General features: G+C 52.2%; 1 protein-coding gene across 2 annotated transcripts; it reads left to right on the top strand.

Annotated features, from left to right (window-relative positions):
- Positions 1-394: 394 nt before the first annotated feature.
- On the top strand, positions 395-27,849 carry LOC125365560 (junction plakoglobin). Of its 2 annotated transcripts, none has more exons than XM_048365718.1 (15): positions 395-547; positions 13,152-13,367; positions 15,320-15,579; positions 16,491-16,729; positions 17,510-17,711; positions 19,123-19,267; positions 19,362-19,465; positions 20,251-20,589; positions 22,297-22,452; positions 22,678-22,797; positions 24,519-24,669; positions 24,786-24,907; positions 25,387-25,426; positions 25,633-25,797; positions 27,104-27,849. In XM_048365718.1, the coding sequence occupies exons 2-14, from the start codon at positions 13,160-13,162 to the stop codon at positions 25,782-25,784; spliced, it is 2,238 nt and encodes a 745-aa protein (XP_048221675.1). In that variant the 5' UTR covers positions 395-547; positions 13,152-13,159; the 3' UTR covers positions 25,785-25,797; positions 27,104-27,849. The 2 variants fall into 2 exon arrangements, with proteins under 2 accessions (XP_048221675.1, XP_048221676.1); XM_048365719.1 differs by having other exon boundaries at positions 399-547; positions 13,155-13,367.

Here is a 27,849-nt window from a genome sequence, read left to right as displayed (position 1 = left end):
TCACCTGTTGAACAGGTAGGGGGTGGGGGAGAGTAATGAGCCTTACCTGCTCAGAGCTAGGGTGGGGCAAGACACACCCCATCCCTCCCATTGGTTCTTTCCTCAGTCTTACTGACAATCCCTTGTCCAATCAAAAAGCAGTAACTTTCTATCTGCCAATGGATGCAGAATGAGCGTGGGACCTCAAGTTGGAGTCCATCCCTTAGCGCCGACTGGCAGTCCCTGGGGCCAATGGCGAGCTGATAAACAGAGGCGGCGGTGTTAGAGGACCGGGAGCGAGGCTCCGCCCCCCATGAGAGCTTCGGGAGACCAGCCAATGAGCCGGCACCAGCGGGTGGGCGTCTCCCCGGGAGGCGGAGCTTAACGGGGAGGCGAGGGGTGTGGCTTGGCTGTCAGGTCCCTTCGCCTTTTGTTCGGTTACTGAGTTGCTGCCTTGGCCAGAGTCCGGAGCAGCCGCCGCCCGCGCGCGCAGAGCTCAGTTCGCTGCCAGCGCCGGCTCTCCCACCCGGCCCATCCCCGACCCGGCCAGGCCAGGCTCTACACGCAGGTGCGGACGATCGGGAGACCGGTACCTATAGGGAAAAAGAAGGGAAAGGCCAGCGGACTGGAGAGGCCGGTCCCAGCCGTCTCCGGGCAGGTGAGGGCGGGTGACCCGGCGCGCCACGCTGCACCGGCGGCAGGGGGCGCGCTGGGGTCCTGGGCGCGGCGACCCCAGGGGCGCGCGCGGTTCCTGGGGGCGGGCGGAGCGCGCCTCGGGGGGGGGGGGGTGGTCCGTGAGCCCCAGATCTGGAGAGGGAGGGGAGGAAGAGATGGGCGCAGGTGCCTCCTCCTCCTCCCACACCCTCGGGGAGCTTGCTGGACGCCGCGTCCCCGACTCTTGGCGCCGACGTGAGCTGGCCCGACAGACTTTGACCCGTCCCGTCCCGGAGCACACTCCGCAGTCAGGAATTTACCGGGCGGCAAACTTGCTTGCCGCCGTTTCTCTTCGGGGGCCACCCTCACCCCACCCCAACGCGTCATCCCGGCTTTCCCTCCCCTCCTTTCTCCCCCAGGCCTGGGTGGGGCCCTATTGTCTGCGCCCAGCTTGCCCAATCGTGGGGTGTGTGTGTGTGGGGGGGGGACCGTGCTCACATTTTCCCAGTGACACAGACCCCACCTGCTGAGCAGGTGAGCGCCCCCCCCCCCCCAGGACGGAGGCTCTGCCCTCCAGCCCTGGGAGCTTCGTGGGTGCGGTGCCTTCCTCTGCTCCAGTGGGATAGGGTACTGGGGTGGGGGAAGAGGTGCTGGTGCTAGGTCTGACTTAGTGCCCCACTGGCGTCTGGCTTTCGGGGCTTCGGCCTGGGATCTGACTGGAGGTGGGGTGAGTGTCTACCTAGGTAGGGAGGATTCACGGTCACCTCGTCCAGTTCCCGGTGGCTGTGGCTTCTAGAGTGTTGAAGTGGGAACAGCAACATCCCTTTTCTCTAACCTCTTATTGTGGAACAAATCACCCAAACAAACTTTCCCGTTGGAAGTGGCCGCCGCAGCTTTCTCTGGGGGGATTTCCTGTCTCCTTGCCCAGAGCTTCCTCCAGATTTAGGGCCCCACTAGGAGGCAAATCCCTTCTTCTCCCAGCTCAGCCCCAGGCAAGGTGACTGTGAGCCAGTGCCTGCACTCTGACCTTGTCCCCCCTGTCCCCAGCTTCATCCTGTTTGCTGGGCCCTTGGGGCCCAAGGTGGGAAGAGGGGAGTCGGGCGAGGGGAAGCGGCCTCTTCCTTCTCTTCCTGCCTCTGGGGACCACCACACCCCCTCCACTGAAGCTTTGCCTAAGTGGCTTTCTCTCCCAAGCTCTGCCCTTTCCCCAGGAATGGGGTTGGGCCCAACTGAGGTGTGTGTGTGTGTGTGTGTGTGTGTGTGTGTGTGTGTGTGTGTGTGTGTGAGAGAGAGAGAGAGAGAGAGAGAGGGAGAGAGATTGTCTCTCCACTCACCCCATCCCCCTTGTCTCCACCCATCCCCCATCCCCCACATTACTTAGCTGGCTGGCATGTGAGGCAAAAGAGCTAGCTCTGTCCACTTGCTTTTATTAAAATTATGGTTTTTAAATTTTTATTTGTTTGTTTATTTTTATTGCAGTCCCCTTTCCTGGGCATTTGGTGAGGCATGTGGGGCAGGAGGAAGTCTCTCTGGAGGACCATTTCTTTCAGGCCAGGCGTCCCCACCTACCCCCCCCCCCAAGCTACTTTGGTTTACCCCTTGCTGTGAGTCCAGCCCCTGGACAGACCTGAGGGTTTTGACTAGGCTTGCTACATTGTTTTGTTTTCAGAATTGAAGTGTGGTCTTTTTTCAGGGTTTGGAGCCCAGATTCTTTAGGATACAGAGCAGGAATGTAAGAGCTGGCCTCTCCCTCAGTCCTAGGGACAGTGGGTCAGTAGGGTGGAGATGGGGTGGGGATCAACACTGCTTGAAACTCACTTGGGAAAGCCCTGCTGTCTCTGGTTGTCTTTGATTATTGATGAAAGGGGTGGGATCAGACCCATCTACTTTGGGTATCCCCAATGGGGACCAGGCTCAGCTGGGTGGTGGTGTGGAAAGGCCACATGTCCATTTCTAGGAAGCTTACAGGGCCATAGAGTTTAGGCCCAGACAACCTATTTTCCCTCCTCTCTGTGTCAAGGTGGAGGAGGGGAAGGCATTGCAATTATGTCGGCCAAATAATTCGTTTAGCTAATCTGGTTTGTAGCTCTGATGAAAAGATAATACTGAGGAAGTATGTCTTAGGACGTGCCGGGTGAAAACTGGCTTCTGCCTGGACTGGAGGGAGGAGGAAGAGAAGGTCGGATCCCATTAGTCATTTCTTGCCAGATCAAGCCCCAGCTTGGGTGACAGGCACCTTCCTCCGCCCGCACCCAGCTCCACCCCATTCCCTCTGGAGCTGCTGTTTGGGCTGCCAGGGCTGAGCTTGGAGAATGCAGCGTGGGGGATTCAGAAAGCCAGGCTAGAGCTGGCAGCCTTTTCTGTTCTGGGGGAGGGAAGGGGGGGCTCATGATGTGGTGCACAGAGAGGGCAGTCTCTCCCCTCTAGGAGCTACTTTATAGTATGAGGTGGCACAATTGACTTGTCCGCAGATGAGTGCTTTATCTGGAGAGATAGATGGTCTAGTGAGCTAGTTCTGGCCTGGATTGAGCTCAGCTCGGTGTCTCATTACCCGTATAGCCTTGGTCCAGTCAACCTCCCCACGTGGAACCTCAGTAACCTCTTTAGCAAAATGGGACTTATATAACCTACCTGCCCAATAGCGACTTGCTCAGTGGTAACTGAAATCAAGAGAGAAACAAACAAACCAAAAACTACCAATACCAAACCCTTTCATTACTGTTCTCACTTAATCTGCCCTTAAAAGCAGGTACTGTTAGTTCCATCTTACGGAGGAAGGATTTACAACCACCAAGGGGGAGTTAAATGACTTGTTCAAGGTTTCACTGTGAGACCCAAGTGGGGAATCAAATTGGCATGAGGGTCTTTGTGGTGCTAAGCAAATGCTCTTCCCCTGAGCTTCACCATCCAGGCCCCTAGGAAGGAAGTGGGCTCCTGCCCCTCTCTGAGAACCTCTTTTCAAGCAGGGAGGAGAGAATTCACATGGGCCCTTCAAGATGTGTGTGGGTGGTGAAGGTGGAGACAGGTTTGTCGGGTGGGGATGACTCATGTCCCAGCTATCAGGGCTTTGAAACCTCCTCAGTGGTTGGTTGAAGGGAAGCTTCCTAAGGCCAGACCCTGGGTAGTTATTAGGGGAGATGGGAGGGAAGATCAGAGGTCAAAGCTATGCTGCCCAGGCTTATAGCTGGGCAGAGTCTGCTTTCTGGGCTTTTCCCAGGGTACATAATGGGAGTCGCCTGCTTTACTAAGGGACAGGCTATGTCAAGATGAAGGAAGGGGCACTGCTCCCTGGGGAGTGGAGAGAAATGAGAGTCAGATTTAGGCTTGGGTGCGTGTCCTGCTGGATTGTGCCAGTGAGCACTGCCAGATTCTCTTGGAGGGCTCTGGCAGGAGGCCGGGAAACCTAGGGAATTCCCAGAGGCTGGGGGGAGGGGGGCTTGTTGGGGATGGGTCCGGGTCTTGGGTGCTGTCAGTCAGTCTTGGATCTTAGTGGGAGAAACCGATGGTACGTTGTTCCCTCAGACTTGCTGGTCCTGGTACTCTTGCCAGCTGGGCACCTCTGGAACTAGGGTCTGGGAATGGGTTCTGCATCTGTGCTGGTGCAGGTGGGTGGAGTGCTGAGCCTCTCCCAGTGGGCTTACATCCCTTGAGGAGAGGAGGGGATCCCAGCATACAGATGATTGATTCTAGAGTCAGCTAAGGGCCTTGACGTGAAAGAGAAGAGGAGAGAATGGCCACAGTGCAGCCGACTGCAGGGCATCAGAAGCTGAAGCTTTCTATCACCCCAAGACTCAGGAGCTGGTGGGTCTGATGCCTTTATGGAAGGAATGGAGGCTAGAACTTTCTTCTAGAGGCAAGGAGGGAGTGTGTGTGTGTGTGTGTGTGTGTGTGTGTGTGTGTGTATGTGTGTGTGTGTGTGTGTTGGTTTGGGGGCTAGAACTCAGGGCCTGGGCACTGTCCCTTTGCTTTTATGCTCAAGGCTGATACTCTACTAGTGGTTAATCATTGGAGATAAGAGTCTCATGGACTTTTCTGCCTGGGCTGGCTTTGAATTATCATCCTCAGATCTCAGCCTCCTGATTATCTAGGATTGCAGAAGTCAATTTTACTCTTTTTTTTTTTTTTTTTTTTGCCAGTCCCGGGGCTTGGGACTCAGGGCCTGGTCACTGTCCCTGGTTTCTTTCTTTCTTTTTTTTTTTTTTTTTTTTTTTTGGCCAGTCCTGGGCCTTGGACTCAGGGCCTGAGCACTGTCCCTGGCTTCTTCCCGCTCAAGGCTAGCACTCTGCCACTTGAGCCACAGCGCCGCTTCTGGCCGTTTTCTGTATATGTGGTGCTGGGGAATTGAACCTAGGGCCTCGTGTATCCGAGGCAGGCACTCTTGCCACTAGGCTATATCGCCAGCCCCCTGGTTTCTTTTTGTTCAAGGCTAGCACTCTACATCTTGAGCCACAGCTCTACTTCTGGCCTTTTCTGGTTATGTGGTGCTGAGGAATCGAACACAGGGCTTCGTGCATGCTAGACAAGCACTCTACCACTAAGCCACATTCCCAGTCCCAAAAGTCAATTTTGACTTGAAGATGAGAAGAGAAGTAGAATATCATGGCTTTTCAGGTGGGCTAGGAGGGAGGGCTCCTTGGCCGGGGCGGGGTAGGGGGAGTCTGATGTAAGAGTCCCTGTGTCTTTTTTTTCTGGAGAAGAATCACAAGACTGTGAGAGGGACAGACATGTGAGCAGGCTGGCCTAGTGACCCTGTGGAGACAGAAAGCAATGGAATGGAAACAGGTCACCTGGGTTACGTTTCCTGCGGGTGACATCCTGAGGTTCCTCTCCTGGAACAAGGTTGAATCTGGTAGAGGTGTGTGAATATGGACCAACCCATTTTCTGGAATCTTCCTAGGTCAGGTCTGAAGAGAAAGCGCTCAGCCTTTGGGGGCCTGAGAGTGGGGATCTCAGCTTTCTCCATCTTTCCTCATGGTGCAGACAGGTTTTCGTCTCTGAGACTGGTAGCAGGGAGAGGGGTAGTAGGGGTGGAGGCTGAGTAGTCAACCAGTGGCCTCCTTAAGAATAATTCCCTCTTTCCTTAATCGAGAAAGTCCTGTCTGGTCATTGTGGAAAAACTTTGAGACGTTCAGAAAAAAAATGGCGAGAGAAGCAAAAAGCACCATCTTTAATCCTAACTTTGTGAAGCAACAACCATTATTTCTTCTCTCTTTCTTTCCTTCCTTCCTTCCAGTCCTGCTCTTTTGCCTGCTTCCCCTGGATAATCATAGGCCCTGTACAACACAGTGGCTTGTTGTTTGCTTTTCCCAGTGCTGGGAATGGAACCCAAGGCCTCCAGCATGCTAGGCAAGCACTGGTCACCTTGACACATTTCTTGCCCTCACCATAGAATGATTTCCTTATGCCAGTACTAGGACTTGAACCCAGGGCCTTGTATTCTTAGTTTTGTTTTCCCTCAGGGCTGCCAGTTCTAACACTTGAGCCTATAGTGCCACTCCCAGCTTTTTTCTTTTTCTTTCTTTTTTTTTGAGATTAATTGTAGCTAAGAGTCTCATGGACCTTCCTGCCTGGGCTGGATTTGAACCTGGATCTCAGCCTCCTGAGTAGCTAGGATTACAGGTGTGAGCCACGGGCGTCTGATTTCAGCTACTGTTATTGGAGATCAGCTAGCTGTGTGTGTGGAGCGTTCTTGTGTATTAAGTTCCAATGCGTAGTCAGCTGGTTGCTGTTGCTTCCGAAGTGGCATGTTTTTCCATTCCCAAGAGCTTGGGTTTGGGTTCCTCTGCCGCAGGAGTGTCTCCAGCTGAGAGGCAGCTCCAGCTGGAGTCCTTTCCAGGGGGGAGCCCTGAGGTGCCCAAGGTCTTGTGCCATGAACCCTGCATTTCCTTCTTCCTCCAAATCCCCTTCATTTTCCCACCCTGGTCTGTTTGCTTTGGGAAGCAGCCCAGAAGGAGAACAAACAGCAGCTGGGGTGCTGGCCTGAGCGTTTCACCCCCTTCTCCTCCCCTCCACCCCCAGCCCAGCTCATCCTCAGCAGCAGCCCGGGCTCTCCTCCAGATGGGAAGTGAGGGTGTTCCTCCGGAAGCTCCCCTGTCTTCTCCTGGCCAGGCATGGCTCCCGCCCCAGTCTCTCCCCTCTGGGAGCTTGTTTCCCTATGGTGGGTGAGGGGTGTGTGGTAGTCTCTATTCTGGAGCCACCATCCTGAAGGGAGAGACCCTCTGGGGAAGCCCCAAGACCAACCTGTCAGGGAAACAGCTGGGTGTGTGTATCTGTCTGGGTCTGTGCTGGAGTCTGTTGGTATGTGCCTGGGACTGACTGCTGGCCTTGGCTCGGCTAGGGCTGGTGACCTTTGCCAGTAGATTGCTATGGGGGGCGGGGGGAACCGCCCTGACTTTCTTGGTCTACTGCCTCTGGCTGTAAGACAGACAAAGTGTAAGGTGGAGGGGGGCACATCCCGTCTACCTGCCCAGGACTGGACATCATTCTCTCCTGTCCTGCCCCACCTACCTTCCCCAGGAGCTCCTGAGTGACCCTGGGAGGAAGCTGTTCTCCCACCTCCTAACTCAGGAGATCCAAAGAGGACAAGCAGGCTGCCAGCTACCTTGCCTGGTGTATCTCTGGGGACTCGGGGTCTCTAATGTGAGAATGCTTGAGGGGTGTTTCCTGTCTGCAGCTGGCTTCCGGTCACAATCTTGTTCGCTTCCTACTAGCTTGGCACGCTCCCATTGCACAGATGTGAAAAATGAAGCAAAAGCACACAGCCGGGGGGGTGCTGCTGGATGGAGCCCCTCTCCCACTTCAAAATGCCCTCCCCACTGCTCCTTCCTGTTACTGTCTGAGCCTGTGGATAGGAGTGTGTACCGGGGGCTAGCCTCTGGCCTGAGGCACCCCTGGAAGGCCCAGCCCTGTCCTGCCTATACAGTCTCCAAATGCATCATTCCTGAACTCAGCACAGCCTCTAACAGCCATTGCTGCCTTATTTATACTTGGCAGCCTACCTGTATCTGTTCCTGATTGCCCTTCCTGTTGCCAACTGACTGCCCTTCCCACAGCTGATTGTCTCCAGTACTGGCTGGGGTGAGAAGCTGTTGTTACTTTGGTGGGGTTTGTTTGTTTGTTTATTTATTTAATTGTTCTAGTACTGGGGCCTGGGCACTGTCCTTCAGTGCCCCCTCCTCTTCCCTGCCCCGAGGTTGGTGCTTTACCACTTGAGCTACAGCTCCATTTTTTAAAAATTATTTTTATTGGGGCTGGGGATATGGCCTAGCGGCAAGAGAGCTTGCCTCGTATACATGAGGCCTTGGGTTCGATTCCCCAGCACCACATATACAGAAAACGGCCAGAAGTGGCGCTGTGGCTCAAGTGGCAGAGTGCTAGCCTTGAGCAAAAAGGAAGCCAGGGACAGTGCTCAGGCCCTGAGTCCAAGGCCCAGGACTGGCCAAAAAAAAAAAAAAAAATTATTTTTATTTTTGCTGGTTAACTGGAGAAAGGAATCTCATAGACTTTCCTGCCTGGGCCAGCTTTGAACCGCAATCCTCAGATCTCAGTCTCCTGAGCAGCTGGGATTATACATGTAAGCCGCTGGTGCCCCTGGCTTGGTGGGGGTTATTTGTAAGGTCAGGGTGGGGCCATCTGCAGGCTAGCCTAGTGTTGAATGCACCAGCGTTACTGTGGGCTGTCCAGTGGGGGGGTCAAGAGTGAAGGGCAGGGGTCCATCCACCGCAGCCTCATTGCTCACAGACGCTTAACCAGGACTGGGCAGAGGAAAGGCCTATCGCACTCCCCGTCTGGCCTTCTGTCTTCTCTTTCCTGTCCTTGGGCTGTAACCCCCTCTTCACCTCAATCATCTCTACACAGGCTTTTCCCTCCCCTACTACCAACAATAGAGTATGTTATTAAACAAAAGTTCCCCATTCAACTCAGAAACCCGCCCTTGTCTCTGCAGTCTTCCCTCTCTGTCTGTCCTACTTCCACCCTGGCTCTGTCCAGGGCCATTGTGGACGGCCTGGCTCCAGGTCCCGGGTGGAGAGCAATGACACCAAACTGGGTGTGGCCCCTCCACCCTGGGAATAGCCAAACCTGTTCTTTGGACCCTTGTGAGAGAATTTCCCAGGTTCTCCTGACAAGTAGTAGGGACCAGGGTGGGACTGGTTGTCAGTCCTGCCTGAAGTGTGACTTCTAGTTTTGCTGTCTCTACCAGTGTAGCTCTCCCCATGATTCCTTTTTTTTTTTTTTTTTTTTTTGGTCAGTTGTGGTGCTTGAACTCAGAGCCTGGGTACTTTCCCTGAGCTCTTTGGCTCAAGGCTAGTGATTTACCACCACTTCCGGTTTTCTGGTGGTTAATTAGAGATGAGTCTCATGGATTTTCCTGCTCAGGCTGGCTTTGAGCCAAGATCCTCCCGTCTCAGCCTCCCGAGTAGCTAGGATTCTAGGCATGAACCACCGGCACCTGGTATTTTTTTTCTTTTTGGAAGAGTTCTAGTGTTTATCTCCTCTCTAAACTGCTTTCCAGCTCTGACCTCTGTCTCTCTCTGTCTCTCTGTGTCTCTCTCTCTCTGCCTTCTCTTTTATTGGGTCCTGGGTCCTTTATTTCTAAAATCGGAGACATCAAGTATTCCTTTGACATTACCAGAGGAGTCCCCGAGAGGGAAAGAAATTGCCCAAAGATCCCCCAGGCAGAGATGGTACCCTGACATGTAGCTTGGTGGTTGTTTTTTGTTTGTTTGTTTGTTTGTTTTGCTTTTGCTGGTCCTGGGGCTTGAACACAGGGGCTGGTGCTACCCCTGAGCTTCTTTTGTTCAAGGCTAGTGTTATACCACTTGAGCCACTGCACCACTTCTTGCTTTTTCTTGAGAAGTTTGTTGGTGGTAAGAGTCTCACAGACTTTCTTGCCAGGGCTGGCTTCAAACTGGGATCCTCAGATCTCAGCCTCCCAAGTAGCTAGGATTACAAATGTGAGCCACTGGTATCCAGCCAGGCTGATGTTAGGAACTTCGTAACAGCGGGTACCTCAGTCATATCAGACTCCCCTTTCCTTGCTAAAAGGGCTCAGCTCCAAGCAGTATCTGTCTGTCTGTTTCATTTGTTCTGAGATGACTTGCTGGGTAAGCCCTGTACCACTTGAGCCATGCCCCTTGCTACCCAGTTTTGACTGGTTCCTAGCATGGGACAAGCTTGGCTTTGAGCAGAGCTCCACCCTTTCCTTAATATGGAAGTTCAGTTTCCCCCCCTTAGGAATGGAGAATAAGAAGAATGCTTGCCTAGCCAGCTCGAGACTCCTAGTTCAAACCCCAATACTCCCTCCTCCCCCCTCAAAAAAAGGTGGATGCCAGTGGCTCATGCCTTGGGAAGCTGAGATCTGAGGATCAAGATTCAAAGCCATTCTGAGCAGGAAAGTCTGTGAGACTTTTTTTCAAGACTAGGTTCTAGAGCTTGAACTGTAGGCCTGAGCATTATCCCAGAGCTTTTGTGCTCAAGGCTAGGGCTCTATCACTCGAGCCACAACTCTACTTCTAGCCTTTTGTGATTAATTGAAGACAAGAGTCTTTGATCTTCGGAGCTTACCCTCCTGAATAGTTAGGATTATAGGTATGAGCCACCAGCTCCTAACTTCTGTGAGACTCTTATCTCCAATTAACCATCAAAAAGCCTGAAGTACAGCTGTGGTTCAAGTGGTAGAGCACCAGCCTGGAGCGAAAACAAACAAAAACACCTAAGGGATAATACCTAGGTCTTGAGTTCAAGCTCCAGTACTGGCAAAAATAAATAAATAAATAAAAATACATAAATAGAAAAGGAAAAATAAATTGAGAATAATTATGTCAACTCGGCCTGCCAAGGTTAAGATTAATGGATTATTAAAAGCAACTGGATGCCTATCCCCTGATATCCTTTGGCCTCTGCCTTGCCCGGGCAGCTGTCCAGTCGTCAGGTTCCCTTGGCTCCAGGCCGGGGCAGCTGGGGTGGTTGGGGCTTGGAAGGAGGAAATTCCTGTCCTTTGGCCACTGTTGATCGTGGTGGTCTCTTCTAACAAGGCGGGTCCCTGTGGTGTGGGGTGAGCCCTTCCTCATCTGTCTTGGTCCTAGGTTGCATGGCGATCTCTGTGAAGGGGGACCCTTCTTCTGCTCAGGCTGAGGTGTTTGTATTGACCAGAGCTGGAGATGCGCAGCTCATCAAGAGCCCAGCTGACCAAGGCTCAGCATCCGGATGTTGGCACCACTTTCTATCTAGCAAAGTGGCAGTGTGTGTGTGTGTGCGTGCACACACACACACATGCGTCTGCTTCTTTTCCTTCTCAAGTGCTTGGGGGTCCCGTCCTTCCCCCACCCCAGGCCCCAGCAGTTTCTGGGGGATCCTTCCAAAGTCTCCAGTTCTCTCTTGAGCCTCTCTACCCTTGGGGTGGGGTGCAGAGGTCAGGATGGGGGTGTGAGGAGCAGGAGGAATACCCAGCAGGATTTTCCCGAGTCTGCCTGCTCCTGTTGGCTCTTCTCTGATGTCAGGACTGGAAGGTGTGGGGAAGGTGGGGGCGGGGGATGCCTCCTGAAATCACCACACTTGGTAAATGCCAGGGAGCAGCTGTGCGCGCGCGTGGTGGCACTGAGCCTGCCGTCTGGTGTCCTGGGCCTGCTTCTGTTTATCAGCCCGAAACTCTGAGTCACTCTTGGTGGCGGGAGGAGAGGAAAGGAGGCAGCTGAGAGCTGGTCTGGCTCCTGCCCCTGCCTGTTCCAGGTGTGTTTACAGCAAGGGAGGGGCTTGTGCAGCCGTAAAAGGCCTGGAGACCTGGAGAATCATTGGTCACGCTGGTTGTTGTTTTTCAGTGGGATCTCTCGATGAGATTCAAGCTTGTGTCAAACTTGTAATCATGCCTCAACCTCCTGGGTCCCTGGGATTACAGGCATGAACCACACATAGCTTGCTTCTGTTTCTTGAGGGTGGGGCTGGGGCTGTCATTCATCTGTTACTGGTCTCTTTGTTCCTGGGTGGGGCCAAGTGCCTCATTCTAATGGCTCCCCGTATTATATCAGGACAAATGACTTGAGATGCCCAGGGCCTTTTCCCTTTATGGGTGGAGCAGCCTGGGTAGCTCTGCTTCTCTGAGGCCCATCCCATTGGGATGTGTAACGGATACTGACCTCACCATCACACATGCCTGTGCCTGTTGCTGGCTCTTCCAGCCTCAGTTGCACATTTATAAATGGAGGGACAGTTTGTGCTTGAAAGCCTACTTGTGAGGATGACAAATTGTGCGTGCGTGTGTGTGTGTGTGTGTGTGTGTGTGTGTGTGTGTGTGTGTGTGTGTGTACTCCAGGCCTGGCTCTCTTGCTTGGTTTTTTTCTGTTCAAGCCTGGTGCTCTACCATTTGAGCCACACCTCCACTTTTGACTTTCTGCTGGTTACTTGGAGATAAGAGTCCCACGGACTTTTCTGCCTTGGTTGGCTTTGAACCACAGCCCTCAGACCTCAGCCTCCTAACTAGCTAGGGTCACAGATGTGAGCCATCAGTGCCTGGTTTAGGGCAATACATTTGTGAGAGTTGTCACATGCTATAAGCCTCCTAGCTTGACTTGCTTCCCCAACCCCAGCTCTCTCTACCCATCTTTGGACATTAATTCAAAGAAGGGTCCAGATGCTCATTAACTAATCTACAGGTACCTGAAGATGCAAGGAAAGCTGGGCGGTTTGTGTGTGTGTCCTGAATAATAGTGACATTCCCAGAGGCCTGCTCCATACCCCTACCCTGGGCTGCCCTGAGGGGGTGAGCCAGTATGGCCTCCAACATTGAATACTTACTATGTGCCTGTATGCTGAATCCCCTGCCAGTACATCCTCACAACCACCCATGAGGGACCCAGATTTCCAGATCGGATGCTAAGGCACAACAGAGGTGAACTGGCCTGGGAGTCAGCCACTGAGATGGAAAACTAGGCCACTGTGAAGGCCAGGAAGGCTGGGAGGAGCTGGGGAGCTGGGAGAAAGAGAAACCTGGGCCCTGACCCTGCCCAGCCTAAGGAAAGTGAGATCCCGGAACTCCGAAGGAGCCCTGGGGCACCCAGGGGAACCTGTCTGACCGCTTCCCTGCTCCACCCAGTCTCCCAGCCAATGGCTGGGTGCTGTTGCCTCCTGGACCTCGCCTCCGCAGCCTTTCCCAGGGAGCCCCAGTGGGGTGAGGGTGGGTCTGTGGGGCCCCAGAAGCTGCTGGAGGTCCCTGAGGGCCTTCTCTTGGCCTGGAAGGATTGAGTCTAAGCACTAGGTGAGCCTACCAGGGCTGCACCGGGCCCTCTACTGCCCCACACTCTGGGCTGCAAGTCAGTTACAAGCTGAGGGCTCTGGGGCCTCCTGACCCCTTCAGCCCTTCTGCTCCCAGGCTGTCCCTTCCTGAGCCCACCCTCCCTTGCCCTCTGGGACATCCCTCCCCTCCAGGCCCTTGGGAGAGGCTGGGGCTGGGCCTGAGCTACCAGTGGGGGCCCCTGTGGGGATATCCCTCTGCCAACTAATGTCCTGCCCCTTTGTGTCCCCAGCAGCCACCATGGAGGTGATGAACCTGATCGAACAGCCCATCAAGGTGACCGAGTGGCAGCAGACATACACCTACGACTCAGGCATCCACTCAGGTGCCAACACCTGCGTGCCCTCAGTCAGCAGCAAGGGCGTCATGGAGGAGGACGAGGCCTGTGGGCGGCAGTACACTCTCAAGAAGACCACCACCTATACCCAGGGGGCTCCTCAAAACCAAGGTCAGGACCCCTTGGGCTTTAACACAGGGGTGAAGAAAACCCAGCTGGGCCCTGGAGCGACTAAAGCAAAGGGAGAGAGATTTTAGGACAGAAGCACAGTTTCTATCTTAGGGACCCATGTAGTCTAAGGGAGAAGGTGCAGACACTAGCCCAGTCTGAGGGAGGAGCCGGGGCTACTTCGAGGACCCCCATCTGGAAGGGACACGGACTCCATTTTCAGGAGAGGAGTCTCTTGCAGAGAGACAAAGTTCTTGTTACCAGTCCTAAGACCCTCCTTCTGGGAATTAGGGGTATGATGGAGGGCTTTGCTCTTGTCCTCAAGGAATCTGGAGACTCTAGGAAATCATCTCGTTTGCTTGTGGAGCCTCCATGTCTGGTGGGAGAGAGGGAGCCCGAGTCTTATGGAAGGGGTGCAGTGCCCAAACCTAGACTGGACCAGCACCTGCTGACACAGAGACCGGCTAAGAGCAGGGTGTGGAGTGGCTGAGTCAGTCCTGGGCTTCGCTGTATGGGGAGGGGCTCCTTACAAGGGGCGCCTGGGCCCCAGGGCTGTCATCCGCATCTGCCTCCAGGGCCCCCAGCATTCCAGCTGGATGAGCTGTGGGACTGTGGGACGTGGGGAACACGCAGGGTGGCCTGTGGCTGGCCAAGGCTCTACAGAGCTCTGTCTCTATGCCCTGGGTCTCCTCCCTGGCCCTAGGCAAAAGCTTCTTGTCTTGGTAGGGCTGGGCACTCTACTAGGAGCTAAAATCTAGCATTCAGATGGGAAAGCCAGGTAGCCGTCTCCTTCCTGCCTAATTATGGGGTGGCCCTTCTGCCTGCCTCTCAATGGAGACATCAGGCCCGGACATTGGGAGTCAGGCTACCAGGCTTACCCAGTGGACAGAACCTGGAGTCTCTCCTGAGGATCCAGCCCGTACTTCCTTCTTTTTAATTTTATTTATTGTATTTACGTGGTACTGAGCAATCCAACCCAAGGCCGCATGCATTCTAGCAAGGACTCTACCACGAAGCCACATTCCCAGCCCCCAGCTCCTACTTTCTGAAACTGAGGTCCTGACTCTGAGCTGCCGAGTGAGCCTGGGAAGCACTGTGGGCCTCTGGCTACCTGTCTGCACAGTGGGAGGGTTGCTACTTTAGAGGATGGTAAGGGTATAATTAGGGCAATGAGATTTCAGGATTGCTAATCTCACCTCCTCTCTGGTACTTAATAGAGAAGAGAAGAAGGCTGTGGGCTCCTGAGTTCATCTATTGGCCTTATGACCTCTGCTTTCCTATCTGTAAAATGGGTATAATAATATACTTGCCTGTGGGGTGGTGGTAAGATTAAATGATAAAAGAAAAACCACCTAATTCATTGCTAGGCATATCATAAGTACTTGAAAAATCATAGCATTATTTATTTAGGCAGCACTGGGGTTTGAACTCAGGGTCTTGGGCTTTCTAGGTTGGCTTTCTACCACCTGAGCTATGCCTCTAGCTCTGCTTTTATTTGCTAGTGATTTTGAAGATAGGGTCTTGGGGACTACTTCTCTGTCTGAGTTGGCTTTGAACCATGATCTTCTAGATCTCAGCCTCCTGAGTACCTATAGGGCTACAGGCATGAGTCACCTGCACCTGGCTAGCTTCTCCTATTAATAATAATTATTACTAACATTCTTGCAGTGGTAGGTGTGAGGCACCTGTGCCCTTTTCAGAGCAAGTCACAGCTATGATCTTATTTTATTGTCATAAAGCATTCCTTGTGCTGGCAGAACAGGTAGGCTCCATTTTACTGGAGACTAAGGCCTTACGGCCCTCCCCTTCCCAGGTCCCTAGGTATATGCAGAACTGTGGTGTGGGGCTTTGAGCCAGACATGAGGCAGCCCCTAGATTCGTCTACACAGCCTGCCCTGTTCCCTGGGGTCCCCTGCATCCTCCTTCAGCTCAGTCCCTGTTTTATTGGCTCTCAGGTGACCTGGAGTACCAGATGTCCACGACGGCCCGAGCCAAGCGGGTACGGGAGGCCATGTGCCCTGGTGTGACGAGTGAGGACAGCTCACTGCTGTTGGCCACCCAGATTGACGGGCAGGCCACCAACCTGCAGCGACTGGCTGAGCCATCCCAGATGCTCAAGTCGGCCATCGTGCATCTCATCAACTACCAGGATGATGCCGAGTTGGCCACCCGGGCCCTACCTGAGCTCACCAAACTGCTCAATGATGAGGACCCGGTAAGTGAGAGGCCTGGCAGGGTGGGGGCAGGGTGGGGAGGAGCATGACCATCAGGGGATGAGGTTTGTGACCCGGAGACCTCATGAGCATGAGGCATCTGACTTGGCTTGCTTGGGCTCTGTGTGTGTGTGTGTGTGTGTGTGTGTGTATGTGTGCATGCATGTGTGTATATTTACATATATGTGTGTGTGCATGTGTGTATATGTACGTGTGTGTGTATATATACTAGGGCTTGAACTCAGGGCCTCTTCCTTGTTCTTGGCTCTTTTGCTCAAGGCTGGTGCTCTACCACTAGAGCCACAGGTCCACTTCTTTTTTTTTCTGATTAACTGAAGATTAGAGTCTTCTGGGGAAATGGAACTGTGGGCTCAAAGTGGTAGAGCGCTAGCCTTGAACAAAGGAGCTCAGGGACAGTGCTTAGGCCCTGAGTTTAAGCCTGTGGCCATCTGAAACATTCAGACCAAAACAAACAAACAGTTGCTGGGCTCTGGTGGCTCACACCTGTAATCCTAGCTACTCAGGAGGCTGAGATCTGAGGGCCACAGTTCGAAGCCAGCATGAGCAGAAAAGTCCCCATGAGATTCCAACTAACCACTCAAAAACTGGAAGTGGAGCTATGGCTCAAAGTGGTAGAGCACTTGCCTTCAGCAAAGGAGCTCAGGGACAGTGCCCGGGTCCTGAGTTCAAGCCCCACAACAATAAAATAAAATAAAATAAAGTCTTATGGACTCTTCTTCCTGAGCTAGGTTTGAACTGGGATCCCTAGATCTCAGTTTACTGCGTAGCCAGGATTCAAGGTGTGAGCCCCTAGCGCCCAGCTCCGGCTTGGCTTTGTGGAAGGATATTCTCCTTCTTCCTTCTCTCAGTGGTGGCAGGGCCTCATCCATCTGCTCATCTCCCCATCCTCCAGGTGGTGGTGACCAAGGCAGCCATGATCGTGAACCAGTTATCAAAGAAGGAGGCGTCGCGGCGGGCGCTGATGGGCTCACCCCAGCTGGTGGCAGCTGTGGTGCGTACCATGCAGAACACCAGCGACCTGGACACGGCCCGCTGCACCACCAGCATCCTCCACAACCTCTCCCACCACCGTGAGGGGTTGCTCGCCATCTTCAAGTCCGGAGGCATCCCTGCCCTGGTCCGCATGCTCAGGTACTCACCCCTACTCCCTGCGGGAGCCCAGGCTCCCTGTACACGGGGTCTCGTGTTCTTACTGGGCTTCCATAAACATATTATGAGCTTGCTATGAGCCAGCTGCAGAGCCGTGCCCATCCTGCTGCTCAGCTGCTCACACCCTAGCCAGGGAGACAGGCAGGGAAACAGCAGCCTAATTATCAGGGTGTGTATTGTAGGCTGTGGCAGTAGAGCCTACAGGTCGAATTGCTCTAGTGAGTGGAAGGGGGTTGGTGGCTCAGAGTTGCTGGAGGAGTGGAGTTGGGCTTAGGTAGATGAAGGGAAAAAGTATTCCAGGCAGAGAGAAAAGCCTATGCAAGTTCTCTTGTGACCTTTGTCTTTTTTGCCTCTGGATGGATGGCGCTACTTCTCCCAGCTCTCTCCCCACAGCAGGTTGGGAGCATCCTGAGGGTGAGATGTGGACTTCATTTGGCCCTTGAAACTCTGGCAGGGCCCCTAGCACATGGCCTTCCCCATGGTTGTGAACTCTGTAGAGAGAGTAGTCAAGGGACCAATCATGGGCTTAGCCCCAGGTGGGAGCTCAGAAGCAGGAGTAGGAGAGAAGATGCTGTGTTCTCTGCATAAGAGTGGAGCCGGGCTCAAGGGACAGTGAGGATTTTTTCCAGCAAAGGAATATTCTCCTGGGGGGTCTGGGTATAAGGCAGACTTTCTGGAGACTGTGGAAAGAAACCTTTTCCAGTCCCACAGTCAGTCCAAGCCCTGGGACCTGACTCAGGCTGGCTCCTGTCTGCCCTGCAGCTCCCCGGTGGAATCAGTCCTGTTCTATGCCATCACCACGCTGCACAACCTGCTCCTCTACCAGGAGGGTGCCAAGATGGCGGTGCGCCTGGCCGATGGGCTGCAGAAGATGGTGCCCCTGCTCAACAAGAACAACCCCAAGTTTCTGGCGATCACCACGGATTGTCTGCAGCTCCTGGCTTATGGCAACCAGGAAAGCAAGGTGGGGCACACACACACACACACACACACACACACACACACACACACACACACACACCTCACTAAGGTTGCCACTCAGTCTGCTATATACAAGTATTGTCCTATTTCTGGATTATTCAGAATTCCTTCTTTGAAGATAAGGAAAAGAAAAAAAATATCCATTATCTTTTTTTTATTTTGCTATTATCAGACTTTGAATTTAGGACCTTTTACTCTCTTGCTCATTTCTGGTGCTCTCTACCACTTGAGCCATGTCTCCAGCATGTTTTTTTTTTTTTTGTTTTCTGGTTCACTTAGACTTTTTTTTTCCTGAGCTGGCTTTGAACTGAGATCCTCTAGGTCCTCCCTCTTGAGATATAGGCAGACAAGAGCCATCAGTGCCTGGCTTCTCAAACAGCTTCTGATGTTGATGTTTAAAAAAATTTTTTATTTTGCTATACTGTCCTCAAAACCACCCTCCTAATGGTAGATAGCATCTCATTAGTGTTTTCTTCTGAGAACAGTATTTGGATTGCTGCCATTTTCCTTCCTTTATAAATGCTGTCAGAAACATCTTTGCTCATACTACTTTTCCCAAAGTAGAAAAACAATTTTCATCAGTGGGATTAAAGTGTTACTTTGAGGCAGTCTCACTGTACAGCCCAGGCTGGTCTTTTACTCGTGAGCCTTCTGCCTCTGCCTCCTGAGTGCTGGGATTGCCGACATGCACCACCATGCCTATAAAAGGGCGAAAGGTTTTTAAACATTCAAATAACTTTACTCAAAGATCATACTAAATGCCATCGGCGGCAATGACTATAAGTACACTTTTGCTACATCCTTGCCCATAGAAGGTATTATCTCCCCCTTTCCTCCCCAACTCACCCCCCAAAAAAAAATTCTGTTTGATTTGCTAGTTACAAAAACTATTCTGGTCTGGCACTGGTGGCTCATGCCTGTAACCCTAGCCACTCAGGAAGCTGAGATCTGGAAGATCACAGTTCTAAGCCAACTGAGGCAGAAAAGAAGACTGGGCTGGAGGTGCAGTTCAAGTGGTAGAGCGCTAGCTGAACAAATACAAGGCACTGAGTTCAAATCATGGTAGCGACATTTATTTATTTTGCCAGTCCTGGGGCTTGGACTCAGGGCCTGAGCACTGTCCCTGGCTTCTTTTTGCTCAATGCTAGCTAGCACTCTACCACTTGAGCCACAGCGCCACTTCTGGCCTTTCCTATATATGTGGTGCTGAGGAATTGAACCTAGGGCTTCATGTGTACGAGGCAAGCACTCTTGCCACTAGACCATATTCCCAGCCCAATTTTTTTTTAAAGCCTATTCAGGTTTAGTGGAAGGTCAGTAAAGACAACTCCATCACGCCCCACCCCTGCCTCGCCATATTCCCTCTCTGTGGCACCCTTCTCCTTTTCCCACAGCTGATCATCCTGGCCAATGGAGGACCCCAGGCGCTGGTGCAGATCATGCGCAACTACAGCTATGAGAAGCTGCTCTGGACCACCAGCCGTGTGCTCAAGGTGCTGTCTGTGTGTCCCAGCAACAAGCCTGCCATCGTAGAGGCCGGTGAGTGGGGAATGGAGGTTCCCACCTGGCCCCCCCCAGGCGCGGTCAGCTGTGCTCCTCTGTGACTGACAGAAATCCCCTTCTCCTACTGCAGGTGGGATGCAGGCCCTGGGCAAGCATCTGACGAGCAACAGCCCCCGCCTGGTGCAGAACTGCCTCTGGACCCTTCGCAACCTCTCAGATGTGGCCACCAAGCAGGTGAGGGAGGAGTCCTCCCTGTGACCAGCCTCATCCAGACTCCTGCCTGTGGAGGACTAGGAGAGGACTGGTGCTCTTGAGTCCTCCTCCTTTGTGGCAGAGGTGGGACAAGGATCCTAAAGATCATCATCTTTCTAGCCGGAGGCTCTAGCCCTATTAGGAATTCTGGAAGGGCAGAAGAAAAGCAACTGACCTGGTTAAGGGAACCATTTTTGACCTGCTTCTTGGGGCATTTTGCTTGGGTCCTGTGAACATGAGCTCCTTTAACCCTCTAGCAGACTGAAGGTGGAAATGAGGAAACTGAGGCTCCAAAAGTGAAGAAATGGCTCCTGGTCGCAGCTAGTAAATGATCTGAGCTGGGATTCAGACCTAGGGTTCTCTCTCTATAAAGCCTGAGGTCCCACCGTAAAGGCCCAGATGGCTTTCTGGAGAAAAAAATAGAACAAAATGGAGACTTCCCTTAATCTTATTTATTTATTATTTTGATGCTGGTGCTAGGGCATGATGAACTCAGGGCCTAGGTGCTCTCTCTTTTTTGCTGAGGGCTGTTGTTCTACCACTTGAGCCACTGTTCCCCTCCTACTCTTTCTGCTTGTTAGTTGGAGATAAAGAATCTCCCAGACCTTCCTGCTCAGGTTGGCTTTGCAATGAATGTTGCTAGGCACGGGCAGGCAGGCAGGCCTGAGTCCTTCAGCCAGCCCCTCCACTTGGGCTACCTCAGCAGAGAGTGTGGAGCTGGCATCTCCCCCACCCCCAACACCCTTCCCCTGTGCCCTGTCCCCTAGGAGGGCCTCGAGAGCGTGCTGAAGATCCTTGTGAACCAGCTGAGTGTGGACGATGTCAACGTCCTCACCTGTGCCACCGGAACACTGTCCAACCTAACCTGCAACAACAGCAAGAACAAGACGCTAGTGACCCAGAACAGTGGGGTGGAGGCGCTCATCCATGCCATCATGCGTGCTGGAGACAAGGATGACATCACCGAGCCTGCTGTCTGTGCCCTCCGCCACCTCACCAGCCGCCACCCTGAGGCTGAGATGGCCCAGAACTCTGTGCGCCTCAACTACGGCATCCCAGCCATTGTCAAGCTACTCAACCAGCCCAACCAGTGGCCACTGGTCAAGGTACCAGCTGCACCGTTGCCAGTGCATGGGGGATAGGAGGGGGCGAAAGTGCTTTGCAGAGTTGGCACTAATCCCAAATAGAGAGGCTCAAATCTGATAAAGGTGTGTCTCTTAGGGGACATTGTCTCTGCTCCAGAGACCCAGATTCTTTGTGTGTGTGTATACGTGCGTGCTGATTCTTGGGCTTGAACTCAGGGCTTGGGCACTGTCCCTAAGATTTTGTGCTCAAGGTTAGTGCTCTACTAACCGTGATCCTCAGATCTCAGCCTCTTGAGTAGCTAGGATTACAGGTGCGAGCCACCGGCACCCAGCTTCTGATCTGAGAATTGTGGTTCAAACCCAGCCCAGGCAGAAAAATCCACAAGACTCTTATCTCCAACTAACCAACAAAAAACCTAAAGTGGATCTGTGGCTTGAATAGTAGAGTTCTAGTCTTGAACAAAAACTCAGTGCCCAGGCTCTGAGTTCAAGCTCCAGTTCCAGCACAACAACAACAACAACCAAAAGGTTAAGCTTTGGGTTTCTACTCCAGCACCTGGTAATTTGACTTCATTGAAGTGCCAGGAGATTCGGAAATGAAATTGCTAGGTAGATAGCCACCTGTCCTGCTATAAAACTCAGGAAGGCTACCAAACTAATACAGATTAGAGGATTAGGAGGTATTCTTGGTCCCTTTCACAGGGAATCAGGAATGGGGCCTCCTTCTCAGCTAAATTTAGAAAGTATAACAATAACAATGTTGTTAAGAACAACACTAAGTGATTATATACATGGAACAGAAGAAACTTAGCAGTTGGGCATTGTGCCTCATGCCTGTAATCCCAGTGCTTGGGAGACAGAGGCAGGAGGATTGTAGCCTGAGGCTAGCCTGAGATACATAATGAGACCCTTTCTCAATTGACCAAGATCTAGGGATGTGGCTCACTTAGTAGAGTGCTTGCCTAGCATGTAAGGTCCTAGGCCCAATCACTACAAAACTACCACCAACAAGAAAACAAATGAAAAACTATAGTGAGAAAAAAAAGAAATCAGTGTATGACTCCCTTATTGCTGCTTGATTTAAGATGGGGGCAGTGTTTGCATCCTGACCCAGTAGCTAAGTGACAAGTGATAAATAACCTCAGTATGTCATTGACCCTCTGCCCCCTTTCTTATTACGCATGTTTTCATCCCTGTCACCATTTTAAGGATCAGATGAGATTATCAATTGCCTTACCAGAGTCTAAGGGGCTCTGGGAAACCAGAGTGAGTCAAATTCCCTAAGGCAGGGACCTCATCCTGGAGCTTCCCTGGGGGTTGGTTACAGTACAAGCGTCACCAAACAGGAGCCACTGGGGTCCATCTGCCATAGTGAAGACTTGCTGATAATTCTAGTTGGAGAACTCTCAAGAAAACCAGCAAACAGCAAGCAAAACCATGGTGTTGGTCGATGGGCTAACTGAAATGGAGGGGGAAGGAAGTTCTTAGAATGTTCTGGAATGAGATAGTATTTCAGCAGTGGCTTTTCATGGTAGACATGAAGGGACCCACGGATCCTATGGAGGAAGGGCTAGGGGGCTGAAGGTAGTTTTTCATTCTCTGGAGGTCTTCCAGGGTGTCTGTGGGGACAGAAGAGGTGATGAGGAAGGAGGAACGCCTGCATTTGGAAGCTGGAATCCTCCAGATGTCCACACAGTGCCCCTGATCACTACCCCTTTTCTTTTCCAGGCAACCATTGGCCTGATCCGGAATTTGGCTCTGTGCCCAGCCAACCACGCCCCACTGCAGGAGGCAGCCGTCATTCCCCGCCTTGTCCAGCTGCTGGTCAAGGCCCACCAGGATGCCCAGCGCCATGTGGCTGCCGGCACTCAGCAGCCCTACACAGTGAGTGTGCTCAGTGTGCTCTCCAACCTCCCCCCAACGTGTGTCACACACACGAGCCTCTGTGTGTGAGTGAGTGTGTGTGTGTGCATGTGTGCATGTAAAAGACAAGGCGAGTTGTAGTTAATACCAACTCCCAAGGACCAGTGAAGTGTGTGGTGGTGGTTGAGGGGTTGTGGCCTTGTTCCAGGGCCATCTGACCCACGCCTCCCATCTCTTCTTCTGCAGGATGGTGTGAGGATGGAGGAGATTGTAGAAGGCTGTACTGGAGCCCTGCACATTCTTGCCCGGGATCCCATGAACCGCATGGAGATCTTCCGGCTCAACACCATCCCCCTGTTTGTGCAGGTAAGTCCTAGGCAGGAGAGCTTCCCCTAGATACCAACCAGAGGATAAGACCAGGAGTTGTATGAGTGCTGGGAAGGTGGCTTAGTGGTAGAGTGCTTGCCTAGCATGCATGGAGCCCTGGGTTTGATTCCTCAGTAGCACATAAATAGAAAAAGCTGGAAGTGGCGCTGTGGCTCAAGGATAGAGCACTAGCCTTGAGACAGAAAGGCTCAGGGACAGTGCCCAGGCACTGAGTTCAAGCCCTACAACCAAAAAAAATATATAAAAATAAAACGGGCAATCTTGCAATGCAATCATAGACACTTAAGACCGTCTCTGTGCCCAGAACAACCTAAAAAACATCCAAAATTAAATGGCAAACTTGGAAAGTATGTATAATTAACCAACAGTCAGGAGTTCAAAAACGCATTAATATTAGATCTCAGTAATAAGATGTGGGTAGAGGGAACAAGTGAGGTGGCTCATAAACCAACAGTGCTCAGCCCAGGAGTTTAGAGAAATTAAACTTAACCATCCTTCCTACCTTCCCCTGCTCCCCCCGCCCACCCCAAGCAAGAGTCCATTCTTCTACTGTCAAATTGGCCAAGGAAGATGATTGAAGCTTTAAATGAAACTAGCAGTGTCCTTCCCTGCTGGTGGGAAGAACAGTCTGAAAGTGATCTTTATGATCTGTTTAGAGAGCCTTGGAAACATTTGTAGTCTTTGTTCAAGTAATTCAAGTTTGAGACTCTCTCCTTAGGAAGTAATTTAACATAACTTCACACATGCACAGAGATATATGCACAAAGATTTTTTTTTTTTTTAATTCTGTGCCAGTCCTGGGGCTTCTCACTCAGACCCTGGGTGCTATCATTGAGCTTTTGTGTTCAAGGCTTAGCACTCTACCACTTGAGCCATAGCTCCACTTCTGACTTTTTTTTTTCTTGGCAATTAATTGGAAATAAGAGTCTCATGGATTCTTCTGCCTGGGTTGGTTTTTGAAGCATGATCCTCAGATCTCAGCTTCCTGAGTCCTAACTAGGATGACTGGTATGAGCCACTGGTGCTCAGCTGACTAATTTTCAGAGTAAAGAATTATTGCGGGCTGGGAATATGGCCTAGTGGCAAGAGTGCTTGCCTCCTACACATGAAGCTCTCGGTTTGATTCCCCAGCACTACATATATGGAAAACGGCCAGAAGGGGCACTGTGGCTCAGGTGGCCAGAGTGCTAGCCTTGAGCGGGAAGAAGCCAGGGACAGTGCTCAGGCCCTGAGTCCAAGGTCCAGGACTGGCAAAAAAAAAAAAAAAAGAATTATTGCCATCACACTTAAGGGTGATCAACCGAGTGTTTTCATTTTCTTGGTGTTGTGTTGGCCTCTTGGCATCCTTTCTTATTAGTAGGAACTCAGATTTTTTGTCAGGATGAGTTTTAACATAGTATACACCAAACTGCTTTATTCTATCACAACAGGTTAAAAAAAAAGCAAGATTCAAAATTATATAGAGCGTATAATAATTGGAGAATGATTAAAAAACAAACAAACATGGAGGCCATGTCTGGGTGGGGAATTATAGTTGGTCAGATTCTTTTTCCTGTGTCTTTATGCTTCCCTGGCTTCTCATGTTTCCTGGTGTTAGATAGGTTACTCAGGTTTGGGGGTGTGCAGAGCTGTGGTGTCCTGCCTGGCCTGCCTCACCGCTCCTGCCTCCCCACTGTGTCCCACCCTGGTTTGTCTCCTAGCTCCTGTACTCATCAGTGGAGAACATCCAGCGCGTGGCCGCCGGGGTACTGTGTGAGCTGGCCCAGGACAAGGAGGCTGCGGATGCCATCGATGCCGAGGGGGCCTCGGCCCCTCTCATGGAGCTGCTGCACTCCCGCAACGAGGGCACCGGTGAGGGAGGGGGCCATGCTGGGAACCAGGGGGAGAGGGGATGAGGCCTGACCTTGTTCTCCCAGCCAGGGTGCATGCTGTGTCTGTCTTAACACTGAACTTCCCTCGCTTATCAGCCACCTATGCTGCTGCGGTCCTGTTCCGCATCTCGGAAGACAAGAACCCAGATTACCGGAAGCGCGTGTCCGTGGAACTCACCAACTCCCTCTTCAAGCACGACCCAGCAGCCTGGGAGGCTGTGAGTATCTAGGCTGGATGGCCACATATGGTTATATAGATTACTACTGCTAGTACTTCGGCTTGAACTCAGGGCTTTGCACTATTTTTTTTTTTTCCATTCAAGGCCCTCCACCTAAGGCTTTTGTGTGTGTGTTACTTAATTGGAGAAAAGAGTCTCACAGATTTTTCTTCTGGCTTCAGACCTGGATCTTCAGATCTCAGCCTTGTGAATAGCTAGGATTAGCTGGTGCCTGGCAGATTTTTTACTTTGTGTTTGGATCATTTATGATGTCAGAGCAGCAGATTAAGCCACTTATTTGATGTGTGTGTGTGTGTGTGTGTGTGTGTGTGTGTGCATGCCTGCATGCTTGCCAATACTGAGCCTTGAACTCAAGGCCTGGGACACTGTGCCTTAGCTTTTTTGCCAAGTGGAGCTGAGATTATAGGCGTGCACCACCACGCTCAAACCTCCCTCAATACCTCTCTCTCTTTTCCTAGGCCCAGAGCATGATCCCCATCAATGAACCCTATGCAGATGGTAAGTGCCCAGATGGTAAGGGCCCTGGAATGGGAGTGTGGGATGGGAATGTCCTGTGGTGGCAGCTACAATATGATGTTTGCCTGTATGCCTGTCTAGATGTCCTGATGTGGGAATTTGGGGAGGGGTTGGGCCCTTGGGGACAGGCAGAGGTAGAGGAGGTAGTTGGGGGGATCACTTGGATGAGCTCCGATTCTCCCTCCCAGACATGGATGCCACCTACCGTCCCATGTACTCGAGCGAAGTGCCCCTCGACCCACTGGACATGCACCTGGATATGGACGGCGACTACCCCATGGACACCTACAGCGATGGCCTCCGGCCTCCCTACCCGACCGCAGACCACATGCTGGCCTAGATGCTCCACCCCGGTACTGCCCCAGCCCTTCCTTTCCTGCAGCTGGGGAACACCCACTTCTCTTAATGCCAGCCTTCTCCTGATGGCTGCCATTCCCATTCCTCTGTGGAAACCTTGGCTCCTTTTTGTGAAGGGAAAGAAGTGTGGGGGCACTTTGTGGCTGATCTTCCCCAAGCAAAATATGCTCTGGCTCACTTCATTCCTGTAGCTTTGCTGCTCCTGAATCTATCTATCTATCTGTCTATCTATCTATCTATCTATCTATCTATCTATCTATCTATCTATCTATGTGTCTGTCTGCCTATTTGTCTGTCTGTCTGTTTTTCTCTCTCTTTCTTGTTTGCTTTCTTCTTTCTTTCTGGTAGTAGTGAGGATTGAATTTAGGGCCTTGTGCTTGCTAAGCAGGCACCCTATCACTTGAACCACACCTCTAACCCCTTTCTGCCTTGGATTTTGTTTTGTTTTGTTTTGTTTTTTGCCAGTCCTGGGCCTTGAACTCAGGGCCTGAGCACTGTCCCTGGCTTCTTTTTTGCTCAAGGCTAGCACTCTGCCACTTGAGCCACAGCGCCACTTTTGGCCTTTTGTATATATGTGGTGCTGAGGAATCAAACCCAGGGCTTCATGTATACAAGGCAAGCACTTTTGCCACTAGGCCATATTCCCAGCCCCTTGCCTTAGTTATTTTTTATGTCAGTTCTCACTTTATACCCAGGACAGCCTGGGCTTCGATCTTCCTACTTATGTTTCCCACTATTCCCGGAGATGATCGGCATACACCACTGCACTCAACTATTGTACTTCCCCTGTAGTTGGGGAACCAGGCTCCAGCCATTGGTTAAGATCGGGGGGAGGGGAGGGGTCTCAAAAACTTATGTCTGAGATGGCCTTGAACTGTGATCCTCTAACCACTGCCTCCCAAGTTGCTAGGATTACAGGGATGAGTCACTGTATCTAGCTCCCAGCTCCTTTTTTTTTTTTGTTTTGTTTTGTTTTTTGGCCAGTCCTGGGGCTTGGACTCAGGGCCTGAGCACTGTCCCTGGCTTCTTCCTGCTCAAGGCTAGCACTCTGCCACCTGAGCCACAGCGCCACTTCTGGCGGTTTTCCGTATATGTGGTGCTGGGGAATCAGCTTCATGTGTAGGAGGCAAGCGCTCTTGCCACTAGGCCATATTCCCAGCCCTCCCAGCTCCTTTTTGGGCAAGGACACTAGCCTGTTTGGGGTGGTGCGCTGTTGTCATGGGAGTAGCCTGAGCTTCTAGGGGATGCTGGTCTGCTGAGCCCCTGACCTCTGTGTCTGCTATCTCTCTCTCTCTCTCACAGGTGTGGTTCCTCACCTGAGAGGCTCTCACGCAGGCGATGGGACAAGACAGAAAAGTGCCTGAGCCAGGGAAACCGGACTGCAACTTTATGCCGAGGCCCGCGCCCCTGGGGGTCCTCGCAGGGTTTCTTGGGATGGTGTTCTGCCCCTGCTTTTCTGTCCTGGGCCACAGGTCCAGGTCTCAGCACCTCCTCCCTGCCCCCATGGCCCTAGCCACTAAAGCTTTACACTCAGCTGCCCACTCGTGCCCCTCCCTGCCTCTGGCCCACCTCCGGCTGCCCTGGGCCCCCTTCCTTCTCTGGGTCTGAGGTTTCTCACTCAACTCCATCAATCAACTGCCCTCGAGCGCCTTGCGGTCTCCAGGGTGCAGATTCGAGGGTGAAAGTCCTTCTGTCCGAAGTTTTCCTGGAGAAACTCAGGAGCCTTTCCCAGGAAGGAACAAGATAGAGAGCGAGTACCTGCTTTACAGGACGTACTTTCTCCAGGACGCTCCGTCGGCTTGGGTCCTGCCTGGGGGAGCACGGGGAACAGCTTCCTCCCACCCTTGCCCCCACTGCCCTACCTTGCCCCGCAGAAGTGCTCTTGCTGACCCCTCTGGTGTGCGGTGAGGGGCTTTCTCTCCCCCTTCCTGTTTCAGACCCCAGCGCCGCCCCTTGCACATGGAAATGGGGGCGGGGAGGGGGCCCAGTGGAGTTTTATTATCATCATCATCATCGCTTTATGTTTTGGGGTGGGTTTTTTGTTTTGT

Source organism: Perognathus longimembris, chromosome 17, assembly GCF_023159225.1.
Source record: "Perognathus longimembris pacificus isolate PPM17 chromosome 17, ASM2315922v1, whole genome shotgun sequence".
NCBI classification, from domain to species: Eukaryota; Metazoa; Chordata; class Mammalia; order Rodentia; family Heteromyidae; genus Perognathus; species Perognathus longimembris.
The sequence above is the reverse complement of the archived record's forward strand: the minus strand, read 5'-3'. Positions and strand labels throughout refer to the sequence as shown.

Bases quoted from the DNA above. Each gene is read 5' to 3' on its own strand.
- LOC125365560 (XM_048365718.1), top strand. From the start codon at position 13,160: ATGGAGGTGATGAACCTGATCGAACAGCCCATCAAGGTGACCGAGTGG. The intron at 19,466-20,250 runs GTGAGGGAGGAG...CCTGTCCCCTAG, and splicing joins CAGATGTGGCCACCAAGCAG to GAGGGCCTCGAGAGCGTGCT. The intron at 24,908-25,386 runs GTGAGTATCTAG...CTCTTTTCCTAG, and splicing joins ACCCAGCAGCCTGGGAGGCT to GCCCAGAGCATGATCCCCAT.